Source organism: Phocoena sinus, chromosome 18, assembly GCF_008692025.1.
Source record: "Phocoena sinus isolate mPhoSin1 chromosome 18, mPhoSin1.pri, whole genome shotgun sequence".
NCBI lineage: Eukaryota > Metazoa > Chordata > Mammalia > Artiodactyla > Phocoenidae > Phocoena > Phocoena sinus.
The window spans coordinates 30,661,829-30,679,965 of NC_045780.1; the positions used below are offsets into that span (position 1 = coordinate 30,661,829).

General features: G+C 38.3%; 1 protein-coding gene across 1 annotated transcript in view; it reads left to right on the forward strand.

The window, feature by feature from the left end:
• Positions 1-1,467: 1,467 nt before the first annotated feature.
• The window catches only part of PCDH17 (protocadherin 17), a 101,450-nt gene continuing 84,780 nt past the window's right edge, over positions 1,468-18,137 (forward strand). Inside the window, exon 1 of the mRNA XM_032610687.1 lies at positions 1,468-4,908. Coding sequence (XP_032466578.1) covers positions 2,335-4,908 — 2,574 coding nt within the window. The 5' untranslated portion in view covers positions 1,468-2,334. The remainder of the gene's footprint in view (positions 4,909-18,137) is intronic.

Here is an 18,137-nt window from a genome sequence, read left to right on the forward strand (position 1 = left end):
GATATATTTGCTTTGAAATCCGCACGTCTTTCGCAGGCTGTGAGCTGATCGTGACAGGCACCAGACTGAGAGACCACCCGTGACAAAAAAGGAGGACCCCCCCAAAAAAAAACAAAAAAGCAAAATCCTCCACAACGGACTGCACAATTAACTACGCACAGCGGTGTTGGACTTTGTGAATAGAGAACATTGAGAGGAAAATCGTGTAATATGATGCGGGGCTAATCTGTGAACAGTCACTGTAATCCAGAATTTTTTTTCTTTTTTTTTCCCCCAAGACTCTGAAAGATTTGGGGGTTCCTTACGCCTAACAAAAAGGGAAGTTTTTTTGTCGTTGTTTTGTTTTGGTTTTGTTTTTAAATAAATACACCTTGCAAAACAGACGCCTTGCTATCCAGAGCCTCGGACTCCGGCAGAAAGAGGTAGAGTAAAAGTGCTGCTGGATTCAGCTTCACCTCCTTCCTTCCTTCCCTCCCTTTCTCTCGCTTTTTCTTTTTCTCCAAAACATGAATCTGGCTTTTCTTTCTGTAGAGTGAGTCAGAGAAAGCGTTAGGAAGAAGCCACAACTAATGTCTGTGAAGGGAGGACGATGAGGCGAGAGTGAATACGATTCGTTCCGCTACTTCTGACTCATCCGGCAGATCGGAACACCTGCATTTCTGGATGTGTCATTCCCGTTTGTCGAGGCGCCTCGACAACCCGAAATAGTGTGTAGACAGACCCGTGCCTAGCATCCCCTGGGCGGTAGCTACCCGGGGAGGGCTCCCCTGCCTAGACCGCCACGGCCGCAGCTCCTCGCCCGCTGCCCTCGCTAGTCGCCCAGAGAGACTGCGAGAGCGAGACTGCAGAATGCATCACGCCAAACCTTGATGCGTTCCTTTCATCCAGCCCACTCCTCCTACTATAGAAAAAATTGAAGAAAGAAAAAAAAAAAAAGCCCGCACTTTATTCGCTTCAAATATTCACCACTTTAATTCCTCGCCAAGGTTTTCCTTTCTAGATGAAGAGACCTGGGAGGCAGGGCCATTGGAAGGAGATGCTGAATAGAAAGAAAAGAGAGGCACTTGACAGCCCAGCCCTGTGAATGCAGAGACTGTTTTCCTTCTAGCGAAAGACAGGGAGAGTGTGTGTGCGAGGACTGGGAGGGTGACTCCCCCTTCTTTTTTATTCCGCCTCTCCCTTCCCCTTCAAATCTTCACATCCAACCATGAGTTGCCTGTTGATTTCCTTTCGCCTGGGAAGAAAAGCAAACTGGAATTAAACTGCATCGAGAGAAGTCGTTGCTTGTGGGGAGAGAATGGGATGGTAGCGGCGGCTACTGGCTCATCGTAGAGAAATTAGAGTGTGTTCTACCAACAGAGGCGGAGATACATCTATACATTTTTTCCCCTCCCAGTAGACTCAAACCACAAATGCTGATCAGGCTGTGGCTTTCTTGACTTGGGGAAGAGCCTTTTCCGAGGAAGAGAGGGAGGAGCCTCGTGGAGGGAGGAAACTACAAATCGGGACACTAGTTCTTTGCGCTGCATTTCCTCCCCTCCCTTTGGCTGCTCGGAAAGGAGAGAGAGAGAGAGGAAAAAAATATATATCCTTGGCTGGGAGATGCAGTCTGCCGCCACCTCTTCCTCAGCCAGCAATGCAAGATTAGATCTCTAAATGCAGCAAAACACCGCCTGAAAACATACCAACCCGCGAAGCAAGCAGACAATTCACAGGGCTCCGGCTATTTTGAAGCTTCAAATATATCTGACTGTCTCTTCGTTGTTCCTCATCCCCAACAATTTCATCACAAGAGAGCAGAAACAAGTAAGGATTTCACTTTCTGATCTGCCTAGAGACACACCTCCCCGCTCCCTCCCCCACCCGATGTGAAGAGTATTCCGGAGGCAAAAAGCTGGAGTGGATTTGCAGCGCCCTAGCGGGAGCGAGGAAAACCTACGGATTCTTTAGCTCATTATCATCCTTCCCAAACGCGATTTCCTTCTTATCGCTGGTCTCATCGCTCAAGTTTGAGTCGCCCGAAGTCCGGGCGGAAGAGACAAAGCTCCGGGCTCGCCCCCAGCTGCAGGGAACCGCCGCCTTGCTCAGTGCCCCTGCAGCTCTGCTGCACCGTTGCTTCTCGCCCAGTGCGGATGCTGTAGATCAACAGGTTCAGGGAACTTGAGCGGAATAGAGACCGCCGGGTGCCGCAGCCCGGGAGCGGAAGAAAGGAAGGATCCATAGACTTGTGGCTTGGATCGGGGTCGCACGCTGCGCCTGGGCCCCAAGCTGGAGCGCACCCATCCACTCGCCCCTCCAGTCCGGCTGCTCCTGACAGCACCCCACCGGTCTGGGATGTACCTTTCCATCTGCTGCTGTTTCCTCCTATGGGCCCCTGCCCTGACGCTCAAAAACCTGAACTACTCCGTGCCCGAGGAGCAAGGGGCCGGCACGGTGATCGGCAACATCGGCAAGGATGCTCGACTGCAGCCGGGGCTTCCGCCCGCAGAGCGAGGCGGCGGTGGCGGCGGGCGAAGCAAGTCGGGTAGCTACCGGGTGCTGGAGAACTCGGCGCCGCACCTGCTGGACGTGGAAGCCGACAGCGGACTCCTCTACACGAAGCAGCGCATCGACCGCGAGTCCCTGTGCCGCCACAACGCCAAGTGCCAGCTGTCCCTCGAGGTGTTTGCCAACGACAAGGAGATCTGCATGATCAAGGTAGAGATCCAGGACATCAACGACAATGCTCCCTCCTTCCCGTCGGACCAGATTGAGATGGACATCTCAGAGAACGCGGCCCCCGGCACCCGCTTCCCCCTCACCAGTGCGCATGACCCCGACGCGGGCGAGAACGGGCTCCGCACCTATCTGCTTACGCGCGACGACCACGGCCTCTTCGCGCTGGACGTCAAGTCCCGCGGCGACGGCACCAAGTTCCCAGAGCTGGTTATCCAGAAGGCCCTGGACCGCGAGCAGCAGAACCACCACACGCTCGTGCTGACCGCTCTGGATGGCGGCGAGCCGCCGCGCTCGGCCACCGTGCAGATCAACGTGAAGGTGATTGACTCTAACGACAACAGCCCCGTCTTTGAGGCGCCGTCCTACCTGGTGGAGTTGCCCGAGAACGCCCCGCTGGGCACCGTGGTCATTGATCTGAATGCCACCGACGCCGACGAGGGTCCCAACGGCGAAGTGCTCTACTCTTTCAGCAGCTATGTGCCCGACCGCGTGCGGGAGCTCTTCTCCATCGACCCCAAGACCGGCCTGATCCGTGTCAAGGGCAACCTCGACTATGAGGAGAATGGGATGCTGGAGATCGACGTGCAGGCCCGAGACCTGGGTCCCAACCCCATCCCGGCCCACTGCAAGGTCACTGTCAAGCTCATCGACCGCAATGACAACGCTCCGTCCATTGGTTTTGTCTCCGTGCGCCAGGGGGCGCTGAGCGAGGCCGCTCCGCCCGGCACCGTCATCGCTCTGGTGCGGGTCACTGACCGAGACTCGGGCAAGAACGGGCAGCTGCAGTGCAGGGTCCTGGGCGGAGGAGGGGCGGGCGGCGGCGGCGGCGGCCTGGGCGGGCCGGGCGGTTCCGTGCCCTTCAAACTTGAGGAGAACTACGACAACTTCTACACGGTGGTGACTGACCGCCCGTTGGACCGCGAGACACAGGACGAGTACAACGTGACAATCGTGGCACGGGACGGGGGCTCGCCTCCACTCAACTCCACCAAGTCGTTCGCCGTCAAGATTCTGGACGAGAATGACAACCCGCCTCGCTTCACCAAGGGACTCTACGTTCTGCAGGTGCACGAGAACAACATCCCAGGAGAGTACCTGGGCTCGGTGCTTGCCCAGGACCCTGACCTGGGCCAAAACGGCACGGTGTCCTACTCCATCCTGCCCTCGCACATCGGCGACGTGTCCATCTACACCTATGTGTCTGTGAACCCCACCAACGGGGCCATCTACGCCCTGCGCTCCTTTAACTACGAGCAGACCAAGGCTTTTGAGTTCAAGGTGCTTGCTAAGGACTCCGGGGCGCCCGCGCACTTGGAGAGCAACGCCACTGTGAGGGTGACAGTGCTAGACGTGAATGACAACGCTCCGGTGATCGTGCTGCCAACGTTGCAGAACGACACGGCTGAACTGCAGGTGCCGCGCAACGCCGGGCTAGGCTACCTGGTGAGCACCGTACGCGCCCTTGACAGCGACTTCGGTGAGAGCGGACGCCTCACCTACGAGATCGTAGACGGTAACGACGACCACCTGTTTGAAATCGATCCATCCAGCGGCGAGATCCGCACGCTGCACCCTTTCTGGGAGGACGTGACGCCGGTGGTGGAGCTGGTAGTGAAGGTGACTGACCACGGCAAGCCCACTCTGTCGGCGGTGGCCAAGCTCATCATCCGCTCGGTGAGCGGCTCTTTGCCCGAGGGGGTTCCGCGGGTGAACGGCGAGCAGCACCACTGGGACATGTCGCTGCCGCTCATAGTGACTCTGAGCACTATCTCCATCATCCTCCTAGCGGCCATGATCACCATCGCCGTCAAGTGCAAGCGCGAGAACAAGGAGATCCGCACTTACAACTGCCGCATCGCAGAGTACAGCCACCCGCAGCTGGGCGGGGGCAAGGGCAAGAAAAAGAAGATCAACAAAAATGATATCATGCTGGTACAGAGCGAGGTGGAAGAGAGGAACGCCATGAACGTCATGAACGTGGTGAGCAGCCCCTCCCTGGCTACCTCCCCCATGTACTTCGACTACCAGACCCGCCTGCCCCTCAGCTCGCCCCGGTCGGAGGTGATGTATCTCAAACCGTCCTCCAACAACCTGACTGTCCCTCAGGGACACGCGGGCTGCCACACCAGCTTCACCGGACAAGGGACTAATGCGAGCGAGACCCCGGCCACTCGGATGTCCATAATTCAGGTAGGAGACTCTTAGCATAACTGGGACTTTACATTTTGCTGGGTTTGGAGCTGTCCTGAAACCTTTGGAACAGGACTAGCCACACTGCTAGTAGCAGTGAGAAGGGAACTTTTTTAAATGAAAAGGATTTACACTTTTGCCACTGCGTGTACAACATATTCTATACATAACTCCTCCCATGTAAATAGTCAAAAATCTACAAGATGTAAATGTCTTACTTTTGCATTTTTAAAGTTTATTTTTATAGGTTTTAAAATGTTACCAGGGTTCAGTATTTCATAGTTTATTTTACTCTATTTGTTGGTCTACATTTCTCTCCACAACAGAGGATTACTAGAGAGAGAAAAAAATTGTTTCAGTTAATTGACTTTAATTGTTTTTATTTCATTAAAAAAATCTGATGGCAAAAGAAAGAAATGTATACCCCAATATTAAGAAGTAAATTACCTGAAGCACAACATAGCAACCGGTCAGAATTCCAGAGCCTGAATCAATTTGATATAAGGTTTCACTCCCCACTCCCGGAAAAATATCAGTTTTTATATTTAAAAAGTGTTTTATATTTAAAAGTGCTCATGAATCTCATTTATTCTTCAGCTGAAACTGTAGCACAATGCATTAGTGTAGCTTAAGGTTTGGAACTGTGAATTATGCTCTGAAGATCTTTCAAAAGTTTGAAAAAATATAGGCTCCGGATAATGACTAGTATCTATCTATGAAAAGTTTATATTTATTTTGTCCTGTGATTTTTTTTCCTGGTCTTCTTCCTTGGAGTCATTGAGGGATGAACAGAGTACACTAGAGGGGTGTACTCACTCTGTGCTGTTGAAAACAGGAGGCAAAGTTGCACTAAAGACACTTGTGCCAAAAAGAATTCAAGGATGCATTTAGTTTGCATACTGAGTATTTTCAGTATATCTAGGTGATATTTAATATATATTAGATAGTATAATTTAAGGTTATTTGTATATGAAAAAAACTGACCCAGCATGGACACTAAACTCTAACAACAGCAGGTGACTATACTGTATCTAGTTACTACCTAGTTTCTTTTCTCCACATGCTGAGTTGTGTTATGAAAAAAACTTAATTCTTGCTTATTATGAATGCATGTTGCTACAAATTACTCTGGATGAACAATACTTGAAATACAAAATTGAGTTTAACTAAAAGTGACATTTTGGGAGGAAGATTAGTCTGGGACAAATGAAAATAATTTGTTCACAGTTTTGTGCTTTGAAAAAGCCAATACTGTTTTTATTATTAAAACAGAGTAGTACGATTTCATAATCTTATACTTTTTAACATAAGTGTAACAAATACTAAAACTCAGCAGAACATTTTCTTATAATAGGGTAATGTCCTTGTAAAACAGACTCGTACTTGACACTACCGAATACTAGAATATCCACTGTAGTATTAAATCACATTTTTACAGTGTTTACTACACACCAGTAATCATGAATTTTTGGAGATCTATATAAAACTGAACAAGATATTCCTCCCATAAAAACTGTAGTTTCTATGAAAGTCTATGAGTGTGTAAAACTGGTATTTATGATAATTTATTTAGAGGGATATATGTTAAATATATATATATATAGATCTTTTGCAGTCATTTTATAAATACACATTTGTTATATACCTTTCTTATATTTTTACCATTGACAGTTAAAAAGATATCACAGAAGGTTAATGCTTAATCTTTCACTTCAAGTACTATGAGTTGAATTCTTATTTAGGGTCCAGTAAAAATGAAGTTTGTGCAGTAGAATTCTCAGCAAGCCTGAATCCTGGTCAGATTAGTGAGGAACAATGTTGGATAGAAGTATCCAGGAGGTTTTGAGGGACAGGGGTCCCTATACAGTGTTTACACCTTACTGTTCTTGAAGCTGGTCATTGCCCAAGGGATTGATGATGATGATTCCTCTCATTAGCAGTAAAACTTGAGCCAAAGCAAATCTCTCTCTCTCTCTCTCTCACACACACACACACACACACACACACACAAAGGGAGAGAGAGAGTTTAAACAGCAAACAAAGGAGACAAACTTCCTTGCTATTCCCTTACTTCTGGAATCTTAATTCATGCCATAAAGACACAGAAAATGTTTAAGTTCTTGAAATTGTTTCCATAGTAGCTCAGTTGCCCATATTGCTTCTGCCCTGAAAATATCCTCAATATAAAATGTTAAAACAGGCTCTTTTTTTTTTTTATTGAATTTTTGTTGTCCTATAAGGGATGCCTTTTAAATTGCTAGTATGTTAGTTTCCTTTTAAATGTGTCAGGTTTTTCTCAGTGCCTATTATGGAGAAAAGAGTAAGCTGACTACAGTGACCTTGCTGTCTTTCTTTTTTTTTAAACTAGTGTGCTGCACTTTGTGCTGATGTGACATGCCCAAATTAAAGTGTTCAGGTATCCCATATTCTTGTTTCAAGTGCATTTATTAGCTTGTGTTTATTTAACACAGCCTGCTGAGGAAACACAGTATTAATCTCGTGTATATTTCTGAAGGAAGAATTTTAATTCACAGTGCAACTGGGCTGGCAGCTACTAGGTCTGGTTTATCTTTATTTTCCAGCATCTTGGGTGCTGTTTAGAATATTCCCAGAGTATTTCTATTGATGGAATGAAAATAATATCATAATTGTTTTGAGATATAATGGTAAAGAGTGGTGATATGAAACAGGAACTTTAGGACTTAAAAGACTCACGTTACAGCTCAAGTTCAAATTTCTCAAAAGATTTTGTGTGAATCGCAGGGTCTAAAATCTTAAGATTAAGATATATAGGTTTGGGAGCATAAGAGTATTTTTATTGAAAATGGATACAGAACAGTCATGTAAACTGGTGTAGAAACAGTAGTTCAGGAGAAAGTATTTTATGGCAGATTTTCTTCAAGTTTCTCAGTCCAAGTAAAGTCAGTCTATGAAGTGTTTAAACAATTGACTAGTGATTAAAATATCCTCAGTGGTGTGAATCATAATATAGCATTGTTATAATGAGATATTTTATTTATTTTAAAGCTACAAAAGTGATTTGTGAAAAATAGGAACACAGATTTTGTGATAGGTAAGGCAAACATATTATTAAGCAAATTTATAAAAGCACTCTTCATAGGAGCAATTTCCATGTGAATTATTTCATAGGTTAATATGAGAATCTGAAATCAAGTAGAGGTCATTACTAATTGTAACGAGTAACTGCTAATCGTGGTTTATCAAGAATTATTTGTCCCGGGGTAACTTTTCAACAGGTGTTTTCAATGAAGGTCATGCTGCGAAGAGGGAGGAGGCTGGGGACTTCTCACTGGTGGGAGAAATTTCCAGTTTTGTTGGAACATCTGTATTTTCAGATTTTTTTTGGTAGCACGTAAAATGTAGTCATTTTAATATGCTGTCATAGAAAAAAATATATTGAGCCAGCAGAATAAGATCTATTGAAATACATTTTTAAAAGGTATACATTCTTACACAGTGTTTTACAGTTCAGTTTTAAAAGATTCACATTTTGGTTGACTTTAGATTTTTTATGCTGGAAGAGGAAATCCTTTTGATATAACTGGATGGCCTTTTCAATAAAAGCAAATTAAACACTTATAATCAATACAGATATATAAAAATGAGATTGAGGAATAGAGGGCTAAAGTATCATAGTGTAGACAATAAACTCAGTATTTTAGAATGAAAAGGTGAAAGAAAAAGTCTTTCCTAGCAACATTAACCATTGTCTGCCTTGTTACTACTTCTCTAATACAAGAGATTCTTGGCTTGAGACTCAAATGAGTTTTCAAGGCCATGATCTTCAAAAATTCATAGTCTAGTATGTTAGTGATTTCAGTAACAAGCACAAAGTGTGTGAACAATTTTTTCATTTACGATTTTAAAGAGTTTTTACAGTGTTATTCCAATACAGCACAGTTTGATCAATTACATGCATTTATTTCCATAAACTTGATATACGTCTCTATTTCTAGGGGTTTGGTGGGCTGAGAAGGAAAGGGATAGCCCTTTCTTACTGCATGCTTCTAGTACTATCTTGTCCACTTTTCTTTTTTTTTTAAGTTTTTTAAAAGATAGGATTAATTTCTACTTCAAATTAACATGAGTACACAATCATAAAACATATATTTCTGTTTTACCATATATTAAAAGTAGCACAAATGAAGTGGAAGCAAGTTTAACTAAAAAGATAACGATTAAAGTGGTTTGAGTTTCTTTGGAGAAGAGTTTAAAATCCAAATTATTATAATCATTCTTAATATATTATTTTTATTCTTAGTTTTGTGTGCACCCATGAAAATCTCAGCTTCAACGTAAATCTCTGTACATTTCTCTATTTTATAATAATATAAAAACACAAAACACATAACTTTTTTACTGTATGAATTAGAAACCTGAGAATCTCATTTTCAATATTAGTTGATCTAACTACTCATGAGGTATTAACTTCTTTACCGATTAGTTTTTAGTTTTCAATACAATTCTCAAAATATTAGCTAGGTAGTACTTTATCATCCTTACAGTCTTATCCTTACATTCTTATCAGTCTTTTAAAAATGTAAGAGTAAGATGATTTTTAATTTTACTTAAGGTCTTTTAGTGAGTTCTATAATTTTACTTGAATTCTGTGACTGAATTTTATAATATCAATAAATATTGTCATATAGAAATCTGCACGGATGACTTTGAAATTTTATTCTTGGCCTCATCACGTTATTTAAGGTTGTGTGCGATCATGAAAAATATCAGATCATAGAAAAGTGTGCCCTAAAATTCCTATCTCAAGTTCTTGAACATATTTTCTAGTCAAGAAAAAAATTGTACATGTTCTAAAACATTACCTATTGCCTATAACTATATTGATCAAGCCGCACCCAAAAAATAAACTAAAAACATATTTTCTAGAAACTTTTCTTTATAAAGTTGATATTATAATGCATATTATTCATTGTTTTATGGTCCACAGATACACATTTATATATGAGGCTAAAATAAATGAATTATTCTTAAAAGAATCCCAAATATCATCCCCTAAAGGACTAAGAAATATACATATTTTAAAAGAAAAACTCCTTAAAAATCTCCAGATAAATATTTAATATTGTTGAAAAATACAGTGTTTATACTTTATCGTGTTTCACTACCATTGTCAGCTTTCAAATTTTACACTGTTATTGCTGCTTGTGTAATATAATGCAGTAAAAATATATCTATAAAAGATGTAAATTAAGAAAATATTTTAAAAATTTTAAGATTAATAAAGGTTACATGCATTTACTGCAGTGAAGGTCATCTCTGCCCATATTTATGAAAATGTGAGGAATCAAACTTCCTAGCAAAATTAACATGCGTATATGTATATATATATGCCTTTATATTTTCAGTATAATATACATAAATACTCAAGCACAAATATTAGCCCATTTTTATACTTTTTTAGTTCAAAGGTGGTTCTCCTCTTATTAAGGATGAACTCAAACCTTTATTTTTCTTTGAAAATATTTTAAAACTTGATGACTCACTGTTTTAAAGCTTCAAACATTTTGAAGTTCCTTAAAGTAGAGCTAGTTATTCCAGAGCAATTAAGGAACACCTGGTCTTCAGTGAACAATAGGTTGGAGTTTATGTAGATTAAGAGAAAAAAAAAATCATGCAAGTTTCTGATTCTTTGGTGAGGATGGTGGGATAGCTGGAGGCACTGTGAGAATATATGCTGGGAGTCTGATGATGAAACAACAGGACGAAGGTGAAGCCACTAGAACTGGGTTCATGCCAGTCGGGAAGTGAAGCTTAACACCCCTATGCCAAGAAGTCTTGCAATCCACTCAATTCTTACAGATGCACCTGCTAATTATGATATTAGTCATTGCTCCAGAATGTGTTCCCTTCAGTGATACTTCTGTTTAATAAATCCCACAGGGCATTATCTTAAAGCCATATTTTAGTAAAGCCATTAGGGAATTTTTTTTTTCTATTGAATTCCTTCAATCAATGACTCTATATTTGTTAGAGAATAGCGTCAAGATAATTTTGCCTATCAATTTGAAGAGAGTGTGACTTCTGCCACCCACCTACAAAACACTTTTAAATCTTCATCAGACCTACAATAATTTATTGTCAACCAGTTTAGAAGAGGAGACGCTGACAAGAATTTCCTTCAGTGGCACACAGTATTTTACAGTTAGTCATAGCTTTCACCAGTAGCTTTGATGGTGATATATTGCTTTCCTTTGGTCTCCTGAAATAAAGAATCTATAATAAAGGAGTCCTTAATGACATCAACATTCCCTACCGTGACTAAGCAGAAGCTTGCTATCACCTCCTTGCTACTGCAGAAGTATAAATTCAATATTTTTAAGGTAAAGCAAAAAAAAAGTAACAAAATACAAATGCAAAGTTGTGGCAGTGTAGGTGGCATTTTTCACTTGTGTGCTCCATGGTCTTCCAGTGATAGACTGTAAAATTGGTTTCAGACAGTGTTTGAGAAAATCTATTGATATACATGTGACACACTTCTATTTGTTCTGGTTCTAGTGACATTCTGATTACTGGTATTCGGAGGCTCTGCCCTGGATATATTCCAGGGAGCTTTATTGTATTGAAATGACTCTTACAGTTCATTGAGCATCTAGCATAAATGTACTAAATATGATTGGCACGTTTGCATTTATTTATTCAAAAAATAAAGCAGTTAAACAGGATAATTATGGGAAAACGCATCATAACAATAAAAGACCATTTAAGTTAACAAGCTTTGTGATCAAAGGATAAATACAGGTTGGATAAATTAGACTTTAGATGTAACTAATCTACATAAATAGACTTTGGTCTGATTAGGGGAAAGGAATATATTAAAATAATTTAATGGTATTAGAAATGCATTTTATTTCAGACATTATGAAATATTTAAAAATGAGTTATTTTCTTTATGTTTCTATTTGATGAAATGGTCATGAACCATATTTGTGTTAAATGAAAAATGGGTAAAGTAAAGATGACTATTATCTTGTAAGCTTCTGTTTGGTAGAATACACCCTGTCTGAACAATATTTATTGTCTTTTAGACTGTTAATGTTTTTGATTGATTTTTAATTAGTGGCACACATTAAAGGGACCATTTAAAGGACAGTTTCTTGTTTACTTCCTTTATCAGCTAAAAGTAACCTTTGTAAAATATGAAAGTGTGAGCATTAAAAGTCTATTTCAAGTTTTCAAAGCTATATATTCATAATTGTTTTGTAGGTATATACTGTTTTTAAGAAACACTAGATACATGTTTGTAAATTATATTAATACTTAATGTAGGCAATGACTTTATGTTCTCAAACTTTCTAATGCTATTTTGATGGCATATATATGTTTAAATAACAGATTTAACTTAGGTGACTCAACTAATTTCTTTCCAACAACTGTGGTGCTTAGGTATGTTTTCTTCAGCTTCATTTAGTGGTAATTTTTAAAAATGTAATTTAAGCATAAGTCATCAATTGGTATACTTCTTTACAATATTTCTACCTGAATCCTTAATAATCATTGCTAAGCAATGATTGGGTTGGACTTATACCTAGAATTTTTATATCCTCCAATTCAATAAAACTCAAATTGAAATATACACATATATCCTAAATTTTGATATTTCTTTTATAAAGCAGAAACACAAGTATTTTATTGTAGGCAGACATGTTCACAGGGTCAAAATTTCTTTTTTTATTTTTATAATCCAATTTTGGACAATGTCTTAGAAAAATTCTTAAATTTTTATTTATTTGCAGTACAAACACTTGTATCAGTTTTGAAACCTAAAATTATAGTTTTCACTCTTAAGATATTTTAATTCCCTTTCTCTTCACAGACCCCAATATAAATACCTTTGCTGAAAGCTCTTCATTTCATTTACCACAGAATATTTTACCAGAATATACTGAGATTATTTTAGGACTGCATATTTGGTAGACTTTTGTTATTTTTCCACAACACCAGAGCAATTGCATATACAGAGCTGATACTTATAAAGGCAGTTCACCTATAATTACCATGAGAAGGATTATCTAACCACAGTGTAAAGTGACCAAAATGCACTTTTACTGATGTCCCCATTTCAGTAGATGAGGTAACAGTAAGAAGTTAGAATGCTTGAGAAATAATATGTTTAAAATCTTAGCAAAACTTACTAAGAAAAAATGTTATCCTTTAGTATTTGGAAAAACAGGACTTAACTTTAAAACGGGATATTTTCCATTTCAAACTTGATAGTTGCTTAGTGACACATCTTTATATAAATATGAGGCATAAAGGTTTCCTGAAATTTTGAAATTTGAAAAATAATTAGCTTTGATTTCAATAGTTCTATCAGCAAAAACCCAAAAGATTATCTAAATATTGGTGAATTCTATTACTGTGTCTTCTTGAGGCACAAAATTCTCTCTATTTTGCTTTAGCAGTTTTGCATCTAGTTAAAAATAGTTTATCCAAAATTAACTTATTGAATTAAGAATGTGAATAAGAGGAGTTATAATTCATGCAAAATGAAAGAGAAATCAGCCATCTATCATTACTAACATTCCCATTAAGACAGAATTAAAGATTATATGCAAACTTGCCTTCACATAGTTTGAACGCAAGACACTTGATTTCTTTATTTTTATTATTATTTTAGCTTTTCATGACCTTATGTAAAATTAATGAATTGCTTTTTCTTTTTATTTTAAGCCAACACTTACACTCTTATTTTAATCTTCATTGATTAAATCAGAAATTTCTGATTAATGAGAAATTTTGGAGGTATAGTTGACTCTTACTTGGCATGGTATATGCATGGAATGCATTTGTAATTTTAGGAACTATGAAAATATTTTGGTGCTAATGCATGAACCTAAATGTAGATAAAGACAGGATGACTGAGAGCAGATATTGTATGAAAAATAGGAAATACTTTAATACAACACATATATTGAAAAAATAGTTTATAACCTTGCACTTTTAGTGTTGGCAGATGCACGGATAGTAATTATTAGCTAAATTTCGAGATCTTGAACTTCTAGAAAAGCTACTATTTATTCCTAGATAATAATAAGGCAGGAAATAATAGAACTATCTATCCTAAACAAAAGAGAACTATACTAAACAAATCTCACTCACAGGCAAGATAAGGGTTATTGACAAAAGCCTACTCTGCAGTGTGGCCCTGATATCAGATGTGCCAATACCAACAAATGAAGCAAAATGGCTAAGTTGGGAGAAACTAAATGACAGGAAATACATTTAAGGAGACATTTTTTTTTCTGATTTTGAGCAATAGACTTTCCATGATTTTTTTTTTATAATTAAGGCAATTACATATTTATTTGGGTTAGAATGCATGCCCGGTTCCCTATCTCAATACGCTATTTGTTACCACCTGTGGCTATTTCTATTTTTAAAAAGAAACATAATTACTATGAGTCTCAGCAGTCTTAGAGTAAATTTTTGCAATTACAATGCTTCCCTTGGGCAGATGTGTGAAAATGGCAGATTAATTCCTGCCAGGATCTTTCTGTTCTTCGTGCATTTTTAGGTTTGGTGTTACCTGCTTATTAGAGTGGCTCTGTTTGCTCTGGTTAAAGGTTATGTCAGTGTTTCCATAGTAAATCTCTAGAAATGAAGATCCACAAGTCAGCCATTAAATTTTGCCTTAGGTGAAAAGTTGACATGTAACCTCTCAGCAAAGGAGTAGATAATATTTTCCATCGCACTCCTCTGTTGTCTGGTTAAGTTTGAAGTAAATGGTAGTAGGACCATTTGGCAGTGTTGAGAAAGCAGGACTTAGACTAGCAGGCAAAAAGAAAAGTGCACTCTTTTGAACTATAAAATAATATCTAGTCAACAGAAGTGGATGGAAGTATTTTAATTCTGTGCTTGATCTTAAAGCTACTTAATGCATAAGAATTTTAAAGAGCCACAATAAAAATATTGAGGCTGGATAGCTAACGAGATTTAACATTCTATCAATTTCCATTCATTCCTTCTTTTGATTGTGATATGCTAACTCTATTCTTTTTTTCTTTTTAATTGGGGTATAGTTGCTTTATAATGCTGTGTTAGTTTCTGCTGTACAACAAAGTGAATCAGCTATATGTATATATATATATATATCCCTTCCCTCTTGAACCTCCCTCGCCCCACCATCCCACCCATTTAGGTCACCACAGAGCACAAACCTGAGCTCCCTGCGCTATACAGCAGGTTCCCACTAGCTATCTATTTTACACGTGGTAGTGTACATATATCAATCCCAATCTCCCAATTCATTCCACCCTCCCTTCCCCCTGCTGTGTCCACACGTCCATTCTCTATGTCTGCGTCCCTATTCTTAATAAAGATCTAATTGATCTACACACAAAATAATGTTATTAAGTCTGCACAGTTTTAAATCTCTGGGTCAGTGTTGTAACTCTTTATTAGTAAAGTTAATTTGTCACAAAGCAGTCTAGATAGGAGAATGCTTGAGGACAGTGACCACATCGACCTTGCTTGTCGTTATAGTTGAGAGAACCTAGCATGGCTTCTATTGCATAGTGGGCACTTAAAATATGAATTATTTATAATGTCTTGTGATCACTGATCAGATATGAGCAGGAGCTTGGATTAAGAATAGAAATTACTAAGGTGAAACCTAAGATATTACATACAGAAACATGCTGAAATAAGGATCTGTTGCTAAATAATCTATTTGAAGGTGGCCTATTTGATAATTTTTATTTATAGTTGTTACCTTTTTAATAACTACAGTGAAAATTCCTATACAGTTCTATTGATAATATTACCAATTCATGGAAGAAAAACAGGTGATCAAGGTTCACAATTATGAGCATCAATCTTTTCAGAATGTGTTTATATTTATGCGTGTGTATGTTAATCCATATATATCCATAAATATATTTACATTGTATCAAGAGAAATAGTGTTGGTAAGAGAGTATCTTTCATCATTTGTTCTGTTCCTTGGTATGGTTAATAAAATATTGAAACTATGCAATTCAGGTGTTATATTAAGGCTTTGAAAATCACACAGCTCTAGTAAATTAAGAAACTAATGTGATCCTTTTTTCTATGTTTTAATTAATTTTAAGATAATTATTTTTATAGAGACCATAAAATATACACTTATTTTCTATATGAATTTTTAATGAAATTATAGATAAACTGTAAATAGTAATTTTGATTACATTTATTTGTATTTGTTGACAAATACATTTATTTGTATTGCTTATGATTTAATCACTTTGGTACCAGCAATTTGCCATTTGATGACAGGAAAAGAAAATCACCATGGGCAGTTATCAAATGTATGTAATAATACAAACTCAACTTACGAAACTTTTCTTGAAATTTCAGAATCTATCTTGTGTAGGTAATGTGAAATTTCAGTGCACATTTTGGGGAAACATAAACTACATGTTCATGTAAACAGTATTTTCCCATTTCAGTATTGTTATTTAAAATACATCCACAACCTGCAAAGTTGTTCAATCCATAATCATTAATTCAAGAATAAGTAATGAAATAATTTAAAGAGCCCTTAACTGCAATACTTTACTACTTTTAAGCTACTGTAGGACTTAATTACTATTTATCTGAATTTTAAATTTTGATAGCAAAAATCAAGTCAAACAATAAGGAGGCTTGGTAGAATAAAGGCTTCAAGCAGAATGAGCTTTCAAACCATATTCAAAATTTAATTATCTTCATTTGCCAGAATAGCTGAGATTCAAAATGATGGGGGAAAAAAACAATAGAAAGGAGCATAGAAATATAAATTTAAGAAGTTTAGGATTCATTGTCAATTACCATTTATAAAGAAGAGAAGGACTTTTGGAAAGCTTAAACTAATAGTGTCAAATATTATGTAAGATTAGCCTACAAATAACAAGTTATCAATGGAGACATATATATCCACAATTATCTAAACATTATAGTTCAAGTCTATCTGTAAATTCACCCTGGAATATTTGGCATTTTGGGGAAAGAAGGCCCATCAGCAGTCAGAGCTGCTCTCTCCAGAAGGAAAACCAGGGTGGGTCTTGGTTTCCTGGCACTACAAGAGGCCTGTGTATCTGGGGAAGATATTCTTTTACACATAGTGGATCAGAAGCTGGACCTGTAATACTTCATAATCTGTCTGAATTTTAATTCTTTCTCAGAATGTGCTTGTTCTTGAACTATCATACATGTGTTGTTGTTTTTTTTTTTTTTAGAAAAAGAATACAGCTGAGAAATCTTCTGGAAAGGTGGCTTCCAGATAATGTTGGTAGAATGTGAATGTTTCGCAAATATACTAGTTTTCATGAGTTTAGTCTTCACATAAAACCATATAATCTAAACACATGTATCATCTGCTTAAATTTTTCAAAAGTTGTTTATATAACTGAAAAGTATCATCAAAACACATAATTTGAGTGAAGCAAATGGAAAGGAATTATTATTTTGTCTTATACTGACCTGTTCTAATTCTTTTCTTCCTATCTTTGCCGTCTGGTCTCTTTTCTGTGATATCCATTCAGAAAATTTACTTTTACAGGGATACCTTAAGAACGTTGCACATTAGTATATAGCTTAAATATTTTAAAAGAATATAGATATATAGGTTGATGAGACCATGGTGGTATTTATCACCAGATTAATATTTAACTATAGAGTTTTCCCTCAGTATTTGTGAGGGATATGTTCTAGGACCTCCGTGGATTCCAAAATCCAAAGATGCTCAAGTCCCTTATGTAAAATGGCATAGTATTTGCATATAACCTACACACATCCTCACATATACTTTAAATTATCTCTAGATTACTCACAATACCAAATGCAATGTACATGCTATGTAAATAGTTCTAAATACAATGTAAATGCTAGGTAAATAGTTGCCAGCTTGCAGCAAATTAAAGTTTTGCTTTTTAGAACTTTATGGATTTTTTTTCCCCAAATACTTTCTGTCTGAGATTGGTTGACTCTGAGGATGTGTAACCTGAGGATACGGAGAGCTTGACTACATATACATTTGGACTTGAGATTATATAGTTATTTTACATAGTGGAGCTATATGGGGTGGGTTGGATTTCAGATGGGTTGGATTGATAGTATTATGTTTAACATTATTAAAATGCATTTAATAGACAAGAAACATATTTATTTAGTTAAAACTAAAAAGCTTCTTGGATTTCCCTTAATCTAGACTTGAGTATATATTTTAAGAAG